Source organism: Electrona antarctica (assembly GCF_951216825.1).
Source record: "Electrona antarctica genome assembly, chromosome: 11".
NCBI classification, from domain to species: domain Eukaryota; kingdom Metazoa; phylum Chordata; class Actinopteri; order Myctophiformes; family Myctophidae; genus Electrona; species Electrona antarctica.
The window spans coordinates 17,349,353-17,373,440 of NC_136792.1; the positions used below are offsets into that span (position 1 = coordinate 17,349,353).

The 24,088-nt window shown below is 43.7% G+C and overlaps 1 protein-coding gene across 1 annotated transcript in view; it reads right to left on the bottom strand.

Moving 5' to 3' along the window:
- Positions 1-24,088, bottom strand: part of dph1 (diphthamide biosynthesis 1) — a 78,555-nt gene that overhangs the window by 28,757 nt on the left and 25,710 nt on the right. Inside the window, exons 4-8 of the mRNA XM_079513517.1 lie at positions 13,609-13,730; positions 7,138-7,292; positions 4,719-4,840; positions 2,467-2,535; positions 1,199-1,355 (exon numbers count right to left, since the gene is read on the bottom strand). Coding sequence (XP_079369643.1) covers positions 1,199-1,355; positions 2,467-2,535; positions 4,719-4,840; positions 7,138-7,292; positions 13,609-13,730 — 625 coding nt within the window. The remainder of the gene's footprint in view (positions 1-1,198; positions 1,356-2,466; positions 2,536-4,718; positions 4,841-7,137; positions 7,293-13,608; positions 13,731-24,088) is intronic.

The following is a 24,088-nucleotide window of genomic DNA, read 5'->3' on the forward strand; positions in this document are numbered from 1 at the left end:
ATCTTCCGCCGTAGTCTGAAAACTCACCTCTTCAGACTCCATCTTGGCCCGTAGCACTTGCACTAGCCACGACAACCTTACCTTACAGGTGTATGCAAAGGCTAAATGTATGTAATTTTGATTTATTATTTAGCATTTTATTAGATTTATAAATTAACATAGCATTGTATGTAGACGGAGCACATAGCACTCTATAATGTATACTCATAGCTTCACTGTACAGATAATCCACTGTTAGACAGATATTAGGTTCTTAGCTTGCTTATGATTTTTGATGACTATTTCTATATATTTGATGTATTACCTTGTATTGTTCCTGTTTCTGCTAAATGCCTAAATTGTAAATTGTACAAGACGCTAGTGATGCCAGTATTGCTATAAGGATGTGAAACGTGGAAAATGAACAGGAGACAACAAGGCAGTTGATGTGTTCCATAACAGATGCCTACGAAGAATACTCCGTATACATTGTCAAGATCATGTCAGTACTAAAGGCATACTAGAAAGAGCTGAGATGAAGTGAAGCTGCATAGAAGGAATATGGTTGCACACATACTAAGACAGGACCACAACAATGACTGCAACATAGCAAAGACTTGGGCACCAGAATGGAAACGAAGAAAAGGAAGACCAAAGACCACCTGGAGGCGTACCGTTGAGAAAGAAAGACAAGAAGCAGGATTTAAATTATGGTCTGAAGTGAGGACTGCAGCAGCTGACCGTGAAAAGTGGAAATCGCTCTGTGAAGGCCTCCTGTGCCACAAGGCACAATGTGGATAGGTAACAGGTGAGAGAGAGCGAGTGCATTTTCCGGCACCGGCGTCAGTTCTGGCGTCGCCGCCAACTGCCGATAGTAGCCGCAGCAGTGTTTCTGCATTAGTCCGACGACACCCTACCCCATGCCCTAACCTAACCTCACAGTTAAGCCACGGGTGATTTTTAACCTGTAGCGCATGTCGGGAGACAGGAGCCACAAATTAGTTTTAACCAAACACGCATGTGTCGGTACACTGCCGAGGCCGTTATCGGCAGTTGCTGCGTCTGGACCGGCAGCCACTGGACGGACAGACTCTGCCGTGGCACGGAACGGCGGTGGAGTGTCATAATAATAACCCCCCAGCGCTGTGGGATCGCCGCTGCCCGAGAATGCACTCACTGCTTCTGTAACAGGTGGTAACAGAGTACAATATGCTCTTACCTCCAAGACTTTGGGGCTTCCCTGCCGGCCCAATGTACCCATGATGAGGCCCCATTTCTGGGCTGAGCGTGCCTTGTCGATAGCCTGGAACCTCAAAGCACGCATGGCCTCGTGATCATAATACTCCCTGGTGAAGATCTTACTGTATGGGTCATATCTGCACGCACACACACACGCGCGCGCGCGCACACACACGCACGCACGCACGCACGCACGCACGCACGCACGCACGCACGCACGCACGCACGCACGCACGCACGCACGCACGCACGCACGCACGCACGCACGCACGCACGCACGCACGCACGCACGCACGCACGCACGCACGCACGCACGCACGCACGCACGCACGCACGCACGCACGCACGCACGCACGCACGCACGCACGCACGCACGCACGCACGCACGCACGCACGCACGCACGCACGCACGCACGCACGCACGCACGCACGCACGCACGCACGCACGCACGCACGCACGCACACACACACACACACACACACACACACACACACACACACACACACACACACACACACACACACACACACACACACACACACACACACACACACACACACACACACACACACACACACACACACACACACACACACACACACACACACACACACACACACACACACACACACACACACACACACACACACACACACACACACACAAATATAATGGATTGTTAACAAAGATATCTTTATCTATCTATCCTGAGGACAGAATCACAAGAAAGGATGAGAAAATCCAATCATGAAGGTCCATCAAGTATGACAGCAGCTACTGTATCTCAGAGAAAAGAGAAGCATCTTTGACTATCTAATCTTTTATTCTTCACTACAAGAGACTCACTTGAGATTAGCATCTTGTTTATGAGGAGCCTGTGATGATATGCATGACAGTGCGCAAGTCTATTTAAAGCAAAAACTTAATTTCCTTTTGGGTACCAAAAAGTCTCAGGAAAAACAAACCCTCTTGTGGGCAGTGCATTCATATACTTCTAGAGACCCTTTCCACAATAACTGTATTGACTTAAGTTTCAAATCCTCTCTCATTATGTTTTGTCTGTTATTTCCTAATTCCGTGAGTCTAGAATGATCAAATAAAATTCCCAAAGTGTTGTTGATAACTGTTGGAGGTTGCACAGCTACTGACCAAGATCACGATAAAACATGTCATGTCAAGAGATAATAAATTACAGTTTAGAGAACACAGAGACCGTTTCATAACAATGATCATTGCTGTTACTTTACCTGTAAGCAGGTATATCTGGGTTGGCAATCATGATTGACTCTAGGTGAAACCGTCCATCTCCCAAGTAACTATGAAGAAAAACACATGAACCATAAATGCTTACGCCCACAGACGAATGAAGATAGAGTAAACAAGCGAGGTGAGAGTATGTGAGAGGGGTGAGCAACAACTTCCTCCAGGCAAACATACTTGCTGTGTAACCACAATAGCTATCAGTCTATCCTCCTACACATCCTCCCTTCCCTTTTATCTCTATCCCTCTCCCTCCCGTAGCAGAGGAATAAAGGGGTGTCAGGTACAGGGCCTGAGGCAGAGGTTGAGGTTCTGACCAATTCCTACTGTCCAGGAACATGACTCTAATGATCGCAGCATGCTGTTTACACAGGAGCCAATCCCTTACAATTAACCCATGGGCTGCACTGGGGGGAGAGCACAATATAAAAGCAAGCATAATAAGGAAAGTAATATAGGTATGATTACACACAAGCACACACAACATGCGTAGCCCTCCCAGGTATTGGCTTGGGAACATCTTGCTAGACAAAAGGGAGAGGACAGACAATTACACCCACTAATTGGCCAATATTTAGCCAAGCCACTGAAACAGGCTGTGGGTGGGATTTCATATGAGCTCCCAAGGAGGCTCTGCTCACCCTTAAAGTCACCCTTTTTAAGTGTGTTTGTGCAAGCATGCGTAACACTCTAGCTGTGTGTGTGTGTGTGTGTGTGTGTGTGTGTGTGCGTGCGCTCATGCTATGCTATGCTATGCTATGTCTGTGCCGTGCAGGATAAGAACATTGAGCAGCGGTGCAAATTAAATCTGACTGAAGCCCCCTTTGTGCCGTCCCACTTTGCTTTGCAACATCCAAGGCCTTCACATAATCACGTTCCCTACAATAATCCTACGGCTCGTCTTCATACCTTCCTCTAGTATTCTGCAGCTTCAACAGGATGGCGTCTGTCTCCCATCATAGTCTTTCGTATTTCATCCATATTCTATTATCCTTAGTAAAAGTGTTGAGTGCTTTAGCTATAATAGCAAATGCGCTATATGGGTCTGCATTATGCAACAGCCCGACCTTCTATTCTGCTCTTTATTGTTCCCGGTACCAGGGCAGTCCGTACCAGAGAGGTTTCATAACAGGAGCTGCAATGGGTAGAAATGGTGACTGAGCTTTTCTTAAAGCTGCTTTCACATTGAGCCTTTTAGAGATACTTCTCTTCATTATACTAATGAGATAGATCAGCCCATTTTACAAAATATCAGAACATTAGAGGGGGCTCAAAGGCTAATATACCATTCCTCACTCCCCATAATGTCTTTGCTGCTCAAAGCCACCACGAGTGAGTCATTATGACTCGGGCATATTGCATTTTTTGCAGCGTGGTGTTATCCCTAATTTAAGTTATGTAAGACAGCCCACTGTTAAAAAAGACGCTATTTCTTTTCCTAGAAACTAGTGTTTCGGCCCTCACATCTAGTAGCCTGGCCCCACAATATAAGCTATATTATACTCATAATTACAATTATTGTGGGCATGCACATGGCTATACATATTTAATGACAAAATGCTATGCGGTTCTCATTAAGCGCAGATGGCCTACAGGGCAACCCTCCGTGGATTCGTCTATACCTGGGATGTTATTTATACTCCACTACACCCTGAAACAGAGCATTTCCAGGTTGACACTAACAGATGGAGAATAATCATATCTAGATGTGTTCTCTTACCTGCTGACACTGTGAACACGAATCTGTGCTTTCACAGATCAATATTGATGTTAAACCTTCTACCGTATATATTATGAAAAGAGAATTTCCGCAACATAATATGCCTACCGTGGTTGACAAAATGATTGCACAATGTCATTGCTGTCATCATCACAACGCAGCATATTGTGAGCAGGTGAATGTGTTGCTGCTCAAACCAGTAGGGGCTGCCTATTTGAAAGGCGTGCATGTTAAGAATGTATTTTTAGCAGTATAGTCCTCCAAGCAGCGTGTGGTTGTTTCTGGCTGAACATTAGAGAGTGGAGAGACAGCCTCTGATAATGTTTGATCCATCACATTGAATACTTTTGGTGGCACATAGGGGACCAGGGCGGCGGGGAAGGAAGGATGCATAATTACGGCACATGTCTTGTTGACTCAGACAGTGTCTATTGGTTGGGCAGCCAAGTGACGAGCTGGGGGCAGGGATCAGGGTTGTGTCTGGGAGACATGGAGGAAAGAGGAAGCAACGCGTCTCACATAATGGCGTCGACATTGCGGTCCAAGCGAGGCGAGGTGCAGCCCAAGATCTCTCCTGGTGACAGAGGCCGACATTGGGGCACCAGCACTTCATACTCCGATTTCAGTGGTGCACTCACCGCCTGCATCAGGGAGAGAAATGACAGCGACAGAGAGTGAAAGCAAAGGTGAGGAAGGCAGGAGTGGCAATGGGCTACACCGTATTAATGGCTACAGTCTGGGTGGGCTACAAGACAAAGAAACAAAGAGGGAGGGAACAAAGTTCAAGCTATTTTACTGTAACATGCATCACCCTTAACACATATCATACAGCTGGTAGCAGCAATGCAAGCAGTGAAATTCGAGCTTCTCCTTGCTTCCTTAACAGTCTGGATAAAAATATAATAATGTACAAAGACTAAGTCAGAACAGAAATATGAAAAAATAAATAAAAATGCAATAAGCTGCAACAGAAATAGGTAGCCGATTTCTCGGTAAGTCCCCTCTTCCAACCCCTCCCGGAGGGTTTCTGAAACAAAGATCACACCCGTGTGAAGTGAGGGGCGCTAATATATTAAAGTCTAACTCATGTTGCTATGATTAGGTGATGTAATGGTGATGTAAAACAAACGGTGAGTCCGTATATATACAGTACGTACGTCGACGCTAGGTGGCGTCATATCCCAAGTCCGTATATATACGTACCCCAACGTATACTCCGTCTATATAATGGTTGATGCCTACGGAAGCCTTTAACATTGGTCCGGTTCCTATAGCAACGCCCCACCATTCCAACTATGGGATTGCAAATATATTCACAGCACTGCAAAGCAGTTGAAAGGAGAATTTTCAAACCGCCATAACTCGGATTCTTGGATCGCTGTCCTTGGTGGATTTTGTACCGCGACGCTGCCGTCATGTGGAAGATTCTGATGAGAGGTAAATAGTGTGTGCGTGTTCCAATGATACAGTGTGTGTAGCGAGTGTGTGGGGGGCTCCGACTATTTAAAGTGAACGCGTATGCTGGCCCCTGGAACTGGGATTTATGCTAACAGCTAGCGGTAGATATAGAGTTAATGGCATTTAATGTTTGTGTTAGGGACAAGATGTAAATGTTCCCTTCATTGTCAATGGTGTTTTTAAAACAAACATTGAACTAAAAACAAACATTAAACCTGTATATAGGAGGATCTAGCACCCCTCAAAAACTGAAAATATATTATTTCCAAACACCTACATCATTAAAACAAACAAAGTGAGAGGAGAGTGAGCGCAAAGGGCAATAATGACAGGGAGGATCAGGATAGCAGAGGTTGTGTAGTTTTAGTTCCAAGCAGAAGCGGCGTGATAAATTGACCGCTTTAAAGTTCAAAGGTAATTGTACTGTTACACCCAACGTGACTCTGCGTCCTAATTGGGCTTCACGGCCAGCTAAACTCTCTCCTATAAGTCTCCTGAACAGGCAGAAGTGTTGTACATGGACTGGATTTAATATAGGAAAGTGTGAAACTGAAACAGATGAAACTGCATCAAACACTGAAACATGCTGCTTATGTAGAATATGGGAGAACCAGGATCACTTCCTGTACTATATGGACTGAAGCACAGCAAAATAAACAGCGCCCCCTCGAGACAGGGAGGTACTAACTAAAAGAATAATGTAGCAACTATGCCACCTAGCGGCAGTAAAGCAAAACAGGGAATATGTTCCATAACAGTAATCCAGGAACACTGTGGGTGAGCCAGGCTACGACCTCCTGCCCATACTGAGCACCCTCCTACACAAGCCTACACACCATGAGGCATGAGAGTGAGGGGGAGGCAGGCACAAACACTGTGCTGTGCACAAAAACTCATATATAGACACTGATACATTACACACTTGAGTGCACACACATAATGCAACTCTCCCATACAGAACATGACACACACGCATGTGGAGCGGTGTGTAAAAATATGCTGCGGTTACATTAGTGAGGCTAGTGTTGTTGGTCCGACATGAGTGGAGCAGAGTGGCAGAAAGAAGGCTGGCTCTGTGGCACCAGCAGGGTTACAGCGAGGGAAGCAGCCTGCATGCACCCGCCTGTATCGCTACTGCTGCAGCTACTGCTTATGTAAAAAGACGAGATGAGCACCACGTGAACCGAGAGGCTTCACCAGTTCACGCCTCCTTTCAAATCCAAAATAACTGCATTTCCCGAGCCCACACTTGAACTGCACCTCAAAGAAGCGTGCGCCTGCTCACGAAGGAACAAAAGACTCCTGGGGAGCATGTGTGACAGAAAGACAGTGAATATGCCTACCTTTGTATGCACGGCATATATGTGCAAAGAAAATCTTTCCCTCTCTCTCTTTCGCATGCACGCACGCACGCATCCACACAAACACACACACACACGCACACACAAAAACAAACAAACAAACAAAAGTTCCTGTTCACCTGCAGTGCAGCCACAAACTGAATCGTGCTGACAAGCGCCAGAGAGCGTCCAGAGGGGAAGTTGAACTTGACCGTGTCCAGGAAGTGTGCATTGTCCATCTGGATATCCACAAACACGTAGAGCATCTTAATGCCTGCTGTGGAGTCTATGGGGACTGCAGGAAGACAAAGACACGAGAGAGAGGAGATCGATGAATAATTCACACTGTTATGCTAGGTAGGCCTCTGGCAGATACCAAAAGATATGCACTATTTATGGCACCCCCAGCATGTCACTTACACACGTGACATGTATTCCGTGTTACATTTAGGTCCATATCAGTAGTAAGACAGGGTATGGCAAGCAGTAGGCACACATGCCACCACCCTCATTCCATTTGAGTCTCCCTCACACATGGAAACTAACGTAAAAGCCTATAGTTAGTTTATACATTTTATAAATCTTTTCTATAAAATGCATTAAAAATTCTTTGTTTGCTATGGTTTTTTTTAAAGAATAATGTATACATCTTTGTACTGCCCCTGAAGATGTTATGAAATCATGCATATATTTATAAAAGAATAATCATGTATAATTCTTGAAACCACCCCTGATTTTTACTTGTTAAAGACCCCTCGGTTGAAATGTCGTATTACTGCCGTTTTGTCGCTAATAAATATTTTTGGAGCATTGTTCTACAATTTCTGTTTTTACAGTTCGGTTCTGCACCAAATAACGGAGAATGTGCGTTTTTCTCTAAATTATTAGGGACACATGCGATTACTATTAATGCCATTAATTTCACGGCACATTTACTACACACTTGGGCCTTGTAGATGTAGCTGGAGACACAAGTGGGAGAGAATCCAAGATTGGGAAAGGGCATAGATTGGGGGTGGGGAGTGGGCACATTATCAGTACCGTTGATCACCATAATTACGGCTCCTCTTGTGTTACATTCAATTTACGGCTCATGAGCGAGAGACATTTTGTGCTATGATTAAACAAATGGGCCATTATCATGTAAATGTTTTTGAACAAGCATAGCCCACTTGAACGTGCAGATCAATGGGAGAGAGAGATAACGGGAGAAAGGCATGATGGCTGGGTGGGAAATGGTGATGGAGGTTGTGTGCGTGCGTGCGTGCGTGCGTGCGTGCGTGCGTGCGTGCGTGCGTGCGTGCGTGCGTGCGTGCGTGCGTGCGTGCGTGCGTGCGTGCGTGCTGGAACGGGGAAATGAGAATGAGAGTAGCAAGGGCTGATCTACTGTACAGGAAAGAGAGAAGCACTGAAAGTTATTTTCACTGTTGGTCCAAAACCTTTACTGGAAATAGAAAAAGAACCAAAGTGTGTACAATGGATCCAATGCAGTTAAAAGCTCAAATACATTATATTGGTTAAATATTCATATAAGGCAGAGACAGACTTAACCACTTTCAACCTGGTGTCAATGTTTTGGGCAAGCCATTAGGCAAACATAATTTATTTGTAGTTTGGCTTTTTTCATGCTACATGTATGACAGTGTGACACTGTCATATGAAAAAAGTATAAACTACAGTATAAAGTATAAACTAGAGCATTACGAATGACCCAACATAAAACCATGAAATATAGAGAATATGCGTGTTTTCACGTACGATATCCATCTGGACAGAGGATCTGCTGGAGATGGAGGAGAGAGAGTGAGAGACGGAGAGAGAGAGGAATAGAAAAGTCTGATCAATGTAGGCCCGAAAATACATTGGAATTCAATTTTGGAGGGGTTGGGAGGTGGGGGGCGGCCGCTAGATAATGTAACTGTATATATTCAGGAAGGTTGGGAATGGGAGCAAAGAACTGAAAAAGAGAAAGGGGCAGAGGCGGTGTTGGATTGTCAATTAGCCGCTACCAGAGTGATGAATGGATTAGGATCTGAGCAGAGATGGGAGAGGAACAGAGAGGGACGTATAAGGGGTTTAAAAGGACGGTTGCTGGAGAGGAGTTAAATATAACGTAACACAGCAGGGGGTGGGGACCCAGTGGGCAGGGATGTTTAGTAAAAAGTCGAGACTGAGACACATCTGCTTTGCCGTCTATGGATTCGTACAGCCGCTGCCCCAAAAACATAAAGGGCAAAGTAAAGTGGCATTGATTTGCCCTGTGATCACATTAGTATGGCAGCCTGCGAGCACTTAGTCACTGCAATTAGAGAGACAGTCAATGAGACAGACAGAGAGGACTTGCACACACTCCATCAGTAATTTTATTTGTCTCATTTCCAAGTTAACTCTGTTTCTCAATATGGGTCATAAATCGATGCATTCAGCACGCCTCATTAATACAGACACAGAGTGAAAAGACAGACTAAGGTCGCATTCTCACCTAATACTTCGGTAGACTCGATGCGAATTTGCGGAGAAGTTGGGATTTGCCTTCACACTGCGCTGTCATCCGCAGCAATTGGAAACGCAGCAGGGAACTTCATCAATGTGTTCAATTCATAAACTACACTGTGAAATCTATGGTGTTAAAATAATACTTCAAGTAATAGGACGTAAAATTAGGGTAACGTGTGTCGGGGACTAGACGTCTCTCTCTCTCTCTCTCTCACGCGTGTGTGCACACGTGTGTGTGTGTGTGTGTGTGTGTGTGTGTGTGTGTGTGTGTGTGTGTGTGTGTGTGTGTGTGTGTGTGTGTGTGTGTGTGTGTGTGCATGCACTGTTCTTCTGGGCATGTGGAGGCACAGCTCAGCAGCACAAAAGTTTACAAGTTCATCGACATGAAGAAAGTTCCCACTCCCTCCCCACACAGTGACAGCAGTGACAATTAACACTCCATGTTTATGCACAGACGGACTGAATAATCTGTATGTTAGTGTTTTTTGTGTTTCTGTTTCCTTAAAGGACCAATTCACCACTTTTCAACCTATCTTCATATAATAGGTCCTCACTAATAATCATGATAAAATGGCACAATTTATTTCTACTCAGTCTGTGTCTCCTAGGAGGGCTGTGGGCAGTTCAGAAACCCGTCCACCAGTGACATCATCGTTAGGTAGATATTTTTTTAAACAATATTTATTTACAAAAATGTTTAGATTTGTATTATCGTGAGCACGATTGCTTCCATTTTCGCATTGCAACTTTTCAGGACTAGAAAGCCTGCAGTTTCTATTAGCTTGGATTCCCCATCGATGATGTCACTGGTGGACGGGTTTCTGAACTGCCCACAGCCCTCCTATGATACACAGAGAGTAGAAAAAAATGGTGCCATTTTATCATGATTATTAGTGAGAACCTATTGTATGAAGATAGGTTGAAAAGTGGTGAAATGGTCCTTTAAGCAATTGATTAATGTAGGCTACTCGTCCTCATATTTCAATGAGGGCTTCAGTCTCCTTATTTGCCCACGTCTATCCACGGTTAAACAGGACAACTCTGCGCTGCATAAAATTAATATCCCTTCTCCGTCTCCAACTGTGTTTAGCTCCTCATCCACCACATAGTTTGCTTTATTTCCTTTATTTGCTGCGGATTGCATTCCCACCTGCACTGAATCGAAATCTGGTGTGAAGGCGACCTAAGTTGCATCGGTGATGATGGATTGCAATTTAATATACAGTTATACTACGGTATAAAAACCACATGTTTATGAACACCTTTGCAGCCCTTTACTGAGGACCTTCCCTGTACACAATCGCAACACCATAACAAGAATCCTGCTGTGAGCTATTTTTGATACTTTTGTCAAAAGTTTCATGTGATACTGTCATACGATACGGTCATACGATGAAGTATCAAATAATAAGCCTTTCATTTACAGTGACAATATTCTGTTTCTTCAGCAGGTGAGAATTCAGGTTTTTATTTTGTGGCACTATGCCTCTACTACTGCTCCTGTCTGCTGGTAGACTAGAGCAATGTAGAACAAAAATGTGGATATTATTGCACCATTTTCCTTTTTTAAATCAAATAACAGACAGTATAGGTTTCATTCACTTGCACATTCAACATGAAAAACATTAGGTTATATGTTGGCCAAACTGTACATAAAGAAAAGAGGTGAAAATGAAAGATGATAGCTATAAAAGCCAACTAGAGGGGAAGGAAAAAACATAAAAGCATAGAGTATATGTGTGTGCGTGCGTGCGTGCGTGCGTGCGTGCGTGCGTGCGTGCGTGCGTGCGTGCGTGACACAGAAATCCTTTAATCTCGTGCAGGTGTCTGGCATTCACACCATAATGCTTCACACATTGAAGTGGGGCTGCCTCATGTCACTCAGCCTTTACCCAGTACAGTACAGTGACAGTCAGAAGTGATGGTGGGAATACTAAACATTACATGATATGATACCATTACTTGTTAGCTTGTAAGCAATACGAGTTATGCATTAAAGCACAGATTTGCACAGGGGAAAGTGCTCAATCTATTCTCTAATAATCGGGCATGTTGAGCTGCACTACAATTTCTCAATTTCTCAGGATTCACCCACCCTCACTTAAAGGGGAATACCACTCATTTTCAACATTTTACTATGTCATTAATATACCTTATGAAAAAAAACATTAGCATGGTGAATCACATCTTGATGACATCATCAAGATGTGATTCACCATGTTAACTTTTTTTTAAGACCTCCAGTTGTAGGAAACACAGACCCCGACCCTAAAAATAACCATAATGTTAAACCCGAAGCCCGACAAAGGCCTGACAAAAAAAAGAAAAAAAGTCAAGAAAAGAAAAGCCACTAAATGGCGGCGTGGCGGCGCTGTGGTTCAGTGTGAAAGTGAGAACGGAGATCAACGGACTTATCGAAATAAAGGATGTAGGCCTATGTAACTCACGTTAGAATAGGATGTTTCATTTCCATCATTCTAATTCTAGACAGTGGTGGTGGTGACTGGTGAGTTCAGTCACTTCAGTTTCCTCTGAAGTGAAGTTGCTTGTTACGTGTAGCGTTTAAGTTATATCACCATGGATCGTTTGGTCACTTTGGTGACGTTAATGATTAGGTTTTATTCATCGCAGCCAGCTGGTTTAACAATGAGATAGCTCAGTGCAACGTGACGAAAACCTGACGCTTCAGCTATCGTGTGATCCGATTGATCTTATAAAACATTTAAGCATATGGCAACTTGGCAAGATAACTGGTTAGAAGCTTGTTTGGTGCGCAAAGCGCAAACCAGAGGTAAGCCAGTGGTAGCAAGCAAGTCTCACACCGTTCACTGTTCTCTCTACTGTACTGCCTGTGCGCAGTGCGGGACTACGGGCTGCTGCTCTGGCCTCGTACACACATGCCGGACGGACATGATCTGTTCTGTCTGCGTTTCATGGCCGCCAATATACACATTACAATCACATTACACAAATAACATAATTGCTAATTTTGTTTTATAATAACACTCTTAAAAAAAAGAAAGAAAAAAGAATCACGGAAAATCACAGAGTCCGTGGCTCGGCCCGGCCCGACTATTTAGCATAACCGTTGGGCCCGGCACGGCCCGATAACGTCGGGTCGGTACCGATCGGGCCAGGTCGGGTTCGGGCAGAGTTTGAGAAATTTAATTTCCACACAACAGCTCTAAGGTATATTAATGACATAGTAAAATGTTGAAAATGAGTGGTATTCCCCTTTAACTCAACGCAAAAGGCCCATGCCTCTGTGATGTTGTGAGGAGAATTGTGAGGCTTTAAGAACACGCTTATCTTAAGGATGGTATTGATCTCATTGTACAAGCAAATTTGTATATCCTGTATGTTTGTGAGTTAGCAGCAATGACCCCCACACACACACACACACACACACACACACACACACACACACACACAGATTTGTACACACATGCACAAGCACAAGACATGTGTACGTACACGCAGACACAGAGCTGTCCAATGTATTAATATTCTGTTGGCCATTTCTGGTATTTGGGAGAAGTGGGGCTGTTCTGGCAGCGATATTTCAGAACTATTGATTTAGCATTTTCTCCCATGTTCAGGAACGGGCAGACAGCGGGCGTGAGGATGAAATGTCCTCAAGATCTGCTTGTTTTTTTTTCTCCCAAAAGGACAGCCCTAATGCATGCACCCTATTGATCAGCCCAAGTTACATGTCTAGCCGCCAAAAGCCAGATAGGGGTTCTTGACTAAAACTTGCTAGTAAAGGTCCCTGCACACTGCTGCGTTTTTCAGATTTTTAGCAGCGTTTTTACGTCGGTTTTCTGAAAAACACATCCAGTGTGCAACCACCTTTACAGTTAGGTACATATGCAGTTCATACATTGTTCCATATGTAGCTTTGTTTTCCTTTACACACACCTATCTATGAGCCAGTCCTTCATACTGTACATGTTTCTCTAGGTTGTAGAATTGTTACTGTGCAAATACAAATGTGAGTTAAACACAGCTAGAGGGAAGAAGACAGTGAGGGGAAAAAAGTGAGACTGCAGGTGAGCAATTGAGGAGTATGGACGGAATAGAGGAAATAAGAGAAACGTATAGAGAAAGTGACTCACTCAGACAGCTATGGCCATAGTGCACCATAAAATCGGCTCCCAGGGCACGGGCAGTGAAGTCGTCCACACAGCAGGCCCCATACGTCACATCGCCCATCACAATAGTGTCTGCTTCTGTGAATCTAGGAAGAGCGCGCACACACACGCACACGCACACACACACACACACACACACACACACACACACAGTCACACACACACAGTCACACACACACACACACACACACACACACACACACACACACACACACACACACACACACAAATCAGTACAGTCGCAACCCGTACACACCTCTCCCCAATCGTTACCACAGCGATCAATACACACAGCATAAGAGCTGTGTTGTGGTTGATTATGATAATCTCCCCCCCACACACTCATCAGAGACAGAGCAAACTACACAGCCCCTGCTGGGATGGCACTCAATGGCTGGCACAAACGCTTCACAGCCTACTACGACTAGCCAATGGGACCGTGAATGGTCCCAAAGCTGACTGTGAGTTCAAGTACACCCTGACGGGAGTCAATTGGTCTGAAATCAATAGCAGGAGAGGTAGACTAGACGAGTGGGAGAAGAGCCAGGGCTGGTACAGTAGATATATAAGCAGATTTGATGATAGGGGTCTGTGTCAGCCAATCCCTAGTTTGGATTTGAAAGCACATCTGGCTGTGAAGAGGATGACTGGTCTCAGCAACAGATGATGAGAACGGATTGAACAGACTGTGGGGGAGTGCTCTCCACTTTCAAGAGAATAATAATACCAAACAAAGCAAACAACAAACAAGTTGAACAGCAAAAAAAAAAAAAAGCATCTATGGATTTAGATCTGCTGGACAGAACAGTCAATCTAGCTGTCAAAAATGGAGGAGAAAGAAAAAAATTGAGATATGTCTTGTATCGTTTTAAGAACAATGATTCCAGGTGAAATCCACAAAGGCTATGTTAAATATTAGGGAAAAAGGCAACTGGGGTGGGCACAGAGACAGGGAAGCTGGGGGAGACAAGTTAGTCGGGTGTACACTAAATGGTGTTTTTTGCCTGGTGTTTGTGGCTCTGTGTTGACAGATTTAGGCTAGATGGAATAGGTAGTGTTGCTAGGAGAGTGCGAGGTGGACTTGGGGTAACACAAGAAGCAGTACAGAGGCTTCTTGTGGCTATATAAACCAAAAAAGACTCATTATTATCTCTTGTGTTGTGTCTCTGAACTCAAATCCACCACTTGCACAGTGTGTCTGTCCATTTCTTATCAGCACTGTTTGGGAGCCTGCAGACCCCCACACACACACACTCTCCCCCCCCCCCCCCCCCCCCCCCCTCCCACTCTTCTTCTTCTTTAAGTATTGAGAGGTATTGCAGAGGATGACTAAAACTATATAGAACCTGGTCTATATAATTATAAAGTGCTCAGGCAAAATTTGGTCAATTTTGCGATTATAGTCGATGCACCATCTGGCCAGCAACTCAGTGCACTGGTATTGTCATGTGTGAATGTTTTTAAGCTCATCCACCTGCATCCTGTGGTTTTCTCGTTGTCTTTCTCTTTGGCGGTTTTCTTCCAATGGCTGCTCTCAGTGTGAAGGACAGCTTGGGCCAGCTGAGCCCAGGAAAACATAGCGGGCAGATAGAGCAACTCATCTCCTAAATAAATATTTGCTTTAGAAGATTTTATTTGCTTATCCTCCTCTCTCGCCAAGGTCTTGGTTTTGTTTGGGTGTGCGTGTGTGTGTGTCCACGTGTGTTGCAGTGCCCCTGCTGCTCATTATGCAAATGCCATCAAGAGCAGCACGGTGATAATCGGTTACTGAGAATCATGTAATCCCTCCGTTCAGAGATCTGTGAACTTAGCGCTCCAGTTGGCTCGCTTGCCAGTTTAACTTCTGTCCTAGAATTTGACAGCTAGACTTTTGTTTGGAGACACATAAATGTGTACAGCCTCCCTCCACAAAGCTAAAGGTTACACCACTCATTAAGAAAGAAGGTAGGATGTCCACACACCGTTTCTTGAGCTCCTACGTTTATTTCGATTGGAAGTAACAACGTTTCGACCCTTCCGGGTCTTCGTCAGGAATGACCACTCGTTAAACCAGAACACGGAGGAGACCCACAGCATGTCACGCAGCTCCATCATCGTCTACAATGCAAACTACATTATAGCCAAAAAACGTTGGATCTATTCGACTGTCTCTCATTCAGACTCATTGAAAATACACACTCATTATTGCAGTGAGTGAGTATACTGACGAAATATACCGGCAATAAATTAGACAATAATAAGACACCCCAATGAGGCAATTTCCAGGGTAATTACTGGTCAAAGAACAGTACCTGGGGGGCTGGTTGAGCACGTCCTCCATCCCTCTCCTGCAACCTCTTTCCACTTTCAACCCTAACCCCTCCTCTCACCATTTATTCTAATTAATAAGTCACATCTCCATTTTGCTATCTCTTCCTTTTCCATTGCATTCCCTCATTCTTCCATTCCCTTCCTCTATCATTCTCTCTTTACCCTCCTTGATAGGCCCCAATCCATTTCCACTTTCCTCAGGGTATCAGCTGTGGTTTTGCCCCTCACAACCCCCCATTCTCAGGCTCTATAGAGCTCAACCAGTTTAACCGAAATGTCATTAAGATGTAATTAAGATGTTGGAGAAGTCTGTGAACTCAATAACAGTCCTTGTTAATTAGGGGGCCTCTTTAGCAAAAGCACATAGCTCAATATGTGTGATCACTGTGATGTACTGCTCACCGACTGCTTGTCAACTCAAAACAACCACTGCTGAGTGCAAATGCAAGTCAACAGTTGGTGCGAAGGGAACAGCCTAACAGTGAATGAATGCATCACTGCATAATAGCAAAGATGTTATTGATGTGCTGGATTCATAGCGCCATCCACATGGAATTGCCTCAGAATGGCAGAACAGCCATGAGAGCAGATCTATCTCAGTGGTTTTCAACCAGTGGTCCGAGGACCACCAGTGGTCCTTGAGGGGGTTCCAGGTGGTCCCCAGCTAAATGATGGAGAGCTGGTAACCAAATGAACCCTTTTAGATTTTTAACTCTTGAGAGCGTGAAATGAAACGGGTCCATTTGGTTTCATTTTACGCGCTTTATCCTGTCATGGTTTACATCTGGGTTTGATGCATTTATGTGAGACATCTAACAAAATGATCCGCCAGGATTCATTCTAATTCATCTATTTATCGCGCATTGCCATGGTTTTTCCCCTTTCAACCTTTATTTTGAAGAGCCAAATATCCATAACTGGGTGTTACGATGACATAATGCTGTGTGTGGTGTCTTGACCGATTGCTGTTCTCTCGCTTGGTGCAGAAAAAAACAGACCACGAGTATCACAGCGCCTGCTGTTGGCCGTTGAAAAACCTTGTTTTCACCAGAAACGACATTCATTGCGCCGATTTGGAGATACAGGCCATTGAAAGCAGCACATAGTACATACAGTGCAAGTGGATGCGTGCGCATCTTCAAAATGGCCGCAGCCACTGTTCCACTTACACTGTGATGCTAACTGGAGACAGCTATCGATTCAATCCGATCAAAACATGGATTAAAGAATATAAATACTAGAAAACGTAGGCTACGGTTCGGGCTGCCAGACAAAAGTAATTATACACACACACACACACACACACACACACACACACACACACACACACACACACACACACACACACACACACACACACACACACACACACACACACACACACACACACACACACACACACACACACACACACACACACACACACACACACACACACACACACACACACACACACACACACACACACACACACACACACCTGCTGTCCAGAGGCAATGTACAATTACTATCAAAACCAATGATAATAATTGTTTTGGTATTGCTTGTGATTATGAAAAGACATTGTGCTATGGGGGCGGAGCAGAGGTTTAATATTGGATTGTGATTACAAAAATCTTCAAGCATTACTTCAAACAAATGGCTTTTACTTTCGACTGAAAATATGATGGTACATTTACAGGCACACTGTGCTTATGTTCTAAGGTATTAAAAAGTGACACTGCATGAACAAGAGAACTCAGATGGGCCATGGAAAAGTCTTTTTCATCTGTAGTCTCTGGGAAGATTGATGGTTTTACAACCATAAAAGAGCAACCTAACACAAATGCACAGATAAATAAATGAGCAAAACGATGCAAACATTGCCAGGATGCATTACGAGCAGCCTAGGAACAATCCAGTATTCAAGCACAGGAAAGTTCACACAGCAGGAAACAGGCATCTCTACAGGTAGATGACAGTAACATAATGCAAGACAACACATCACAAAGATGCTGTGGGATGTCTCAAACTGGCATCCCACAGCATGGAGTGACGATGGCTCTGCGCTAATCCAAGAATATTCAGATCACTGCTTATCATCAAAGTTTAACTTTTCTCAACTTTGTCACTTCAGTTTTAAAAAAAAAACAACCAAAACATGTTTTGGCTACTTCGTCTAAAACATCTTTTGTCCAACTGTTGAAATGTGTGTTTCACCCCAATTGAAGCAAAGCATCACCTTCTGGCTGTCGTCATTAAAATGACTAGAGCGGTGCCCGTGGGGCCTCTACAGCGGTGCCCGTTGGGCACTGGCCTACTTGGAACGATGCAAGTTGCAAATGCATGCCCCAGTCGGATATTATGTCTGTGTCCCTTTTATGCCCATATATGGAGTTCTTTGTCAGGCATGCCCAAATATGGAGTCTATGTAGACGTCAGAATGATGTCAGAACAGGCCAGCTCCATATATGGACACTGGGTAGGGGCCCTGTCCAGAGCCCGGGCAGAGGCCTTTTATGGGGTTCTGGACAACCGTGGGTCAGACCGACTCGACACCGGGCCTGTGGTGGTGTGGAACACGTGTCGAATTTGAAGTCGGGGGGCGAACGGTTCTCGAGTTACGTGGATTACACACAGACAGACAGACACACACACAGAGACTTGGTGCATTCATAGATAGATGTCATTATGACATTATGCCACTCTATTGGTTGGAAACTTCTTGACAAAAGCAGCTTGTAACAAAACGTTTCACCACAAATTATCCCTCAAAGAAACCTAATAAGCAAGCATATACTGTATACACTGCTTGATCTATGTGTGCTATGCTTTCATACAGCCCCTTTGCTGTCATGGTGATTTATGTACAACAAAAATATTACAATCTCCCTGCTGTGTGCTACAAGACACCCTTAGACAAGCCTGGGGGGACCGAGAGAGAGAGATAGAGAGAGAGAAAAAGAGAGAGAGAGAGTGTAAGTGCTTAATTGCAATAGCATTTTTGTTCTTTGTGTGTGCGTGCGCGCGTGCGCGCGTGCGTGTGTGTTTTTGTGTGTGTGTGTGTGTGTGTGTCTGTCTAGAAAACAAAATGATGATTAAAAAAATATATATATAAATGTTAAGGAAGTGACAGAGGTAGAAAAAGGAAATCTGTAAGAGAAAATCTAAATGTATTGGCATTATTGGCAAATTCCGTAGTCTGGTTAATCATTGTCTTCCAACTCTTTATTATAGCTTAATTTATCCATATCTTATATATTGCAATATTATTTGGGGTCATGCTCATTCTGCCCCTCTTTTCAAACAACTCAATATTTTACCAATCTTTAATTTAAATACATACCAAACCTGCAACTTTATTTTCAAAGTATTGTTCCAGTGAGTTTAATTTCCTTTGCCATGTAAATACTTTTTCCAGTTCAACAGTGATGTGCACCACTTCAATACGAGACAGGCAAATCATTTACATCTCCCAAAGTTCCGTACTGGTCTGTGTCAGTTCTCCATCAGATACAGGGGGGCCCAGCTATGGAACACCTATACAGCAATCTCATCTAATTCTACTTCATTAAATAATTTCAAACATAAGTTAGGGATCCATTTAATTGAACAGATCACTTGATTATATTTGTTTGTATTATCTCTTCTTTTCTCTAATCATGTAGATAACCAAACTTGTATTCTAATCATGTTGTTGTTTTGTTGCTTGTTTTTAATTAAGTGGTGCAACCACTTCCTTAAGTGACTATGTGTGTGGGTGGGTGGCTGGGTGGCTGCCTGGGTATGAGCACGAAAACAGCATGGTTGTTTTTCACCACCTGTGCGCAACCTAACACACACACAAACACACGCACATATTAACTGTATGTTAATATGTGTGGGACCCCCACACAGAGTTGCACCACTTACTTCACACAGGTGTGATTTTTTTCTTGTTTTTTATACTGCAATCATGTATTCGGGATATTCTAAGTATCCTTCAAACCACCGGTGCTCATGAAAGGCAACAATAGGCCTATTCAGAGAAAGAGGGAAACAATGCCACAAGGGCATAAAAAGTGGGCACTCAAAGTGGAAACCGGTTTCTACATGTTTTGGAGTATTTTTAATATGTGATTGTCCCTAGTTGATCATTGTTTATAACTGTTATGATGCACATACACATGTTCCAACGCTATCACAAGGATCTATTCCCTTGGGACTACACAGAGAAATCCAGTACACAGATTAAAGTATGGAGACTTATCTCGTGCATCCTCCTATGGATCTTCCTCACTTGACAACACTGATGACGGCTTGACACCCAAACACATACATTTGTTTGGTCTACAGTGTACCGTGCCAACTTATAAATAAAAGTACCTTAAAGGGCCACTTCACCCCTTTTGGAACTTATTTTAATGATGTTGAGGACATATGTGTGCAATAGATATTTTAGTCATGTTCATGACCAAAATGTGGTCTCATTTCCTTCCTGGACTACAAGTCACACCTCCACGCAGCTCTCCACAAGGAGGGGAAGTGCGTCAAAGAATTATGGTCATCGTAGGACTTCAGCAATCCAGTCAAACCCTAGTCAAACACACAGACATTAAATGTATGCGTGTGCAAATTGTGCTATAGTTATCTACTGCAAATACTATTAACATTGAGTGACTGCAGTTTCTTCCAGCGGTGAAATGGCCCTTTAACGACCTAGTGAAATACTTTTAGACCATATCTGTGGTCATCATATGGGTATACCGGGCATACCTAACAATGGATGACATAAAAATAGGAAAAACTAGAAAAAGTGCCCTTCTGGGTACAGGTCTCCACCAGGAGGATAGGACTGTGTGAGATGTTTGGCAAAATGTTTAGGAGTAATATAAACATGTGTTTTTGTTTGTTTGTTTTTTGCAACAATTTTCTTCATTTTGTTGAGGAAATGCAGAGCCAGATCACTCATAGCATCTCTGAGGATAGAATTCTGGATGAGCAGGACATGTGCAGCATTTTGAATGAAACGGGCAACTCCTGAAAACTTTGGAAGGCATCTGAGAAATCCAACAGACTCGTCTTGATCACATGACTGACTACAGAGATCATGTGTACCGATTTGCGTGAGATTTGGATGAAATCTGTGCAACTAACATAAGCAATGTGTTTAGCAGAAATCGGCCTCATGGTGGCGCTATAACCGTCAGATATGGAGGGATGCAGAGACAAAGTTTTTCCATGGCCTCTAGGGAGTGCGCATACATAAGTTGTATACAGATTGATGCAGTTATAGCTAAAAACAGGAATTGGCGCCACCATGAGGCTGATTTGGAGAAAAATTAGTGGCATGTCGTCCTCGGCCTAGTGGAAATGTGCGTGTAAAATTTCACGGAAATTGCACACTGTGTTTGTGAGTTGTGGCATTTTGTTCGAAATGGACCAATCATGTGAGCTTTGGAAGCCAATATTAGCCAATCAGGATGGAAGATGGGAAATGGTGCAGATCCGTGTTGATCACATGACTATGGAGATAGTGTATAACGAATTGTGTGATGTATGGATAAAATGTGTACGAGTAATCTACAGAAATGTGTTTTGCCTAAATCGGCCTCATGGTGGCGCTATAACAGGCCGCTGAAGAATATTTGGGGCAGAGGTTCGTCGTTGGCATCCAGGGAGTGTGTGTGCAAAGTTTGGCATGGATCGGGCCAACGGTGGCGGAGATTAGCTGGTAACGGACGGACGGAAGGAAGGACGGACGGACGGACGGACGGACGGACGGAGTGCAAAACATACTCTCTCCCCATGCCTTCGGCCTGGTGGAGACAACAAACAGCTTTCCGTTTCAGAGTGAAACTTCAAATTAAAATGCCAGTATTTTTTATTTCACTAGGTCTTTAAGGACTGTTCTGTGAGTGGTGTTATTCTTTAATATTGTAGTAATGTAGGTAACTCTTCCAGACAGTACACCCTGCAAGAAAACTCAGTAAAATATTGAAACGAGTTGGAGTTTGTGTAAAAATCGTCCTCACAGACCATGACTAGAGATGAGCACACGTTGAGCACAACGAAACTCATTAAAAACGATACACAGCACATCACTACTCTACAATATTTCAGTACTGCGCATAATTTGATCAATACATGGATTAATGTAGCCTTCAAGATTGAATTAATGTGTTCACATTCCCTACTATAATATATTCAATGATTGATTTATTTTTCTCTGATCACTCATTCATCGTAGGGCTTTTTTTTTCTTCCCTTGGTTTGTTTTATGGTAAAAGGAGGATTATAACCGTCAGTCTAAGCTGAAAGAAGGTTTTGAAATAAGTAACCTGACCTTTTGTGCTTTTATTTTGAGTATATATAGTGTATGCAAAACAGGGCAATTGACTGGATGGATAATAACAGTCCTTGACTATTTCGAGCTAGGTATAAAAACATTTCCTGATTGGCTAGTCCCATTCCATAAAAACAGTGGGTCTGAGGACAGAAATAACATAGTCGTCTTTGACCAAAGTGCAAAATATTCTGGAATGGAGTTCTTTGGTGTTAGTTGCGGACAGACAGATAGCACCCAGGGGGTCCTTGGCCTGCAAGGCGGAGATAAATACTGTATGAACGGAGTTCAATGTTGACCGGAGTACGTAGTTCTTTCTCATACCTAGCCTGCCCACTCTATGTTATTGTACAGCAGGTTATATCGGGCCATTCCACTGTCACCACCAGCGGTCAGCACTAAAAATAGCAGGGGTAGCAGAGTGGTCTCACAGGAGAGGGAGGGTGACAGGCAGGTCAGCGAGGGTATAGACTAGTATAGACAAGCAATGCTACACTTCCATGTGTGACACTGCAGACAGACATGTTTACCTATTTACTAAGTGATGTGCGTATTCTATTAGTTTTTCACACACACACACACACACACACACACACACACACACACACACACACACACACACACACACACACACACACACACACACACACACACACACACACACACACACACACACACACACACACACACACACACACAACACACACACACACACACACACACACACACACACACACACACCTTGTACGTAAAAAGATGTGAGCAATGTGGGTAAAATATTTCCTGTACCTGATGATGGCTCATCTTTCATTTCATTACATCTCAGACACGAGCAAAAGTGAGCATTGGAACAGGAATTGGAATTTAGAACAGGTCTTGCTCTTGCTTTTTAGTTTACTAGCAAATTCCGTTGCTTAGTTTTTATTTATTAGTCTTTATTGGTTGCGTTACTAGACGTTCCTGTTCTCCCTTTGAGCTTCTTCGGTAGTTGTGAATGCAGTGAGCGATTACTATGTACAGTATGTCTGTCTGTCTGTGTGTCACGCTGTGACACCACCCGCCCGCCACCAGAGGGCACAGCTGTATCACATGCACACGCACACACACACACACAAAAAATAAAAATAAAAAAACGTAAAAGAAAATAAAAAAAAGAAAACTTAAGAAAAAAAATAGTACGTAATTTATTCTAATTGTTGCAATTTACGAGCTGTGTTCGCTTCCCGCGTCTTACTTGTGGGTACTGTAATTATGAGCATTGTATGTCTGTCTGTATAAGGCCGTTTATGCCACGGTAACCAAAGCAGATATGTCGATGCAGGGCGGCACAATGTGTTTTTTACTGGTTAAATACAGGTAAAAAAATAAAATAAAATAAAATAAAATAAAGGTCTGTGTGAGAGAGAGAGAGAGAGAGAGAGAGAGAGAGAGAGAGAGAGAGAGAGAGAGGGAGGGAGGGAGAGAGAAGCCAAATTCCAATACCCAAAATCCCGGCCACTCGCTCACACTTACATGGAGGTCTTTAAATATGTGGCCTGAATACAGCTAGATTGAACTCTGCTAATGAACAAACTGCAACGATTAACATTCAGACACTGACATTATGTGATTGTCTACACAATTGTCACATATTTCAGCAGGTCACCAATTCCACTGTAACATCCCCATGCTGGAGTGAGCGAGTGAGAGTGACCGATATTTTGGGTATTGGAATTTGGCTTGTGAGAAAGAGAGAGAGAGACAGACAGACAGACAGACAGACAGACAGACAGAGAGCGTATTGGCATATTTGCCATAGGGAAAGACTCCTCTCCCTAGGTAGGAGTGTAA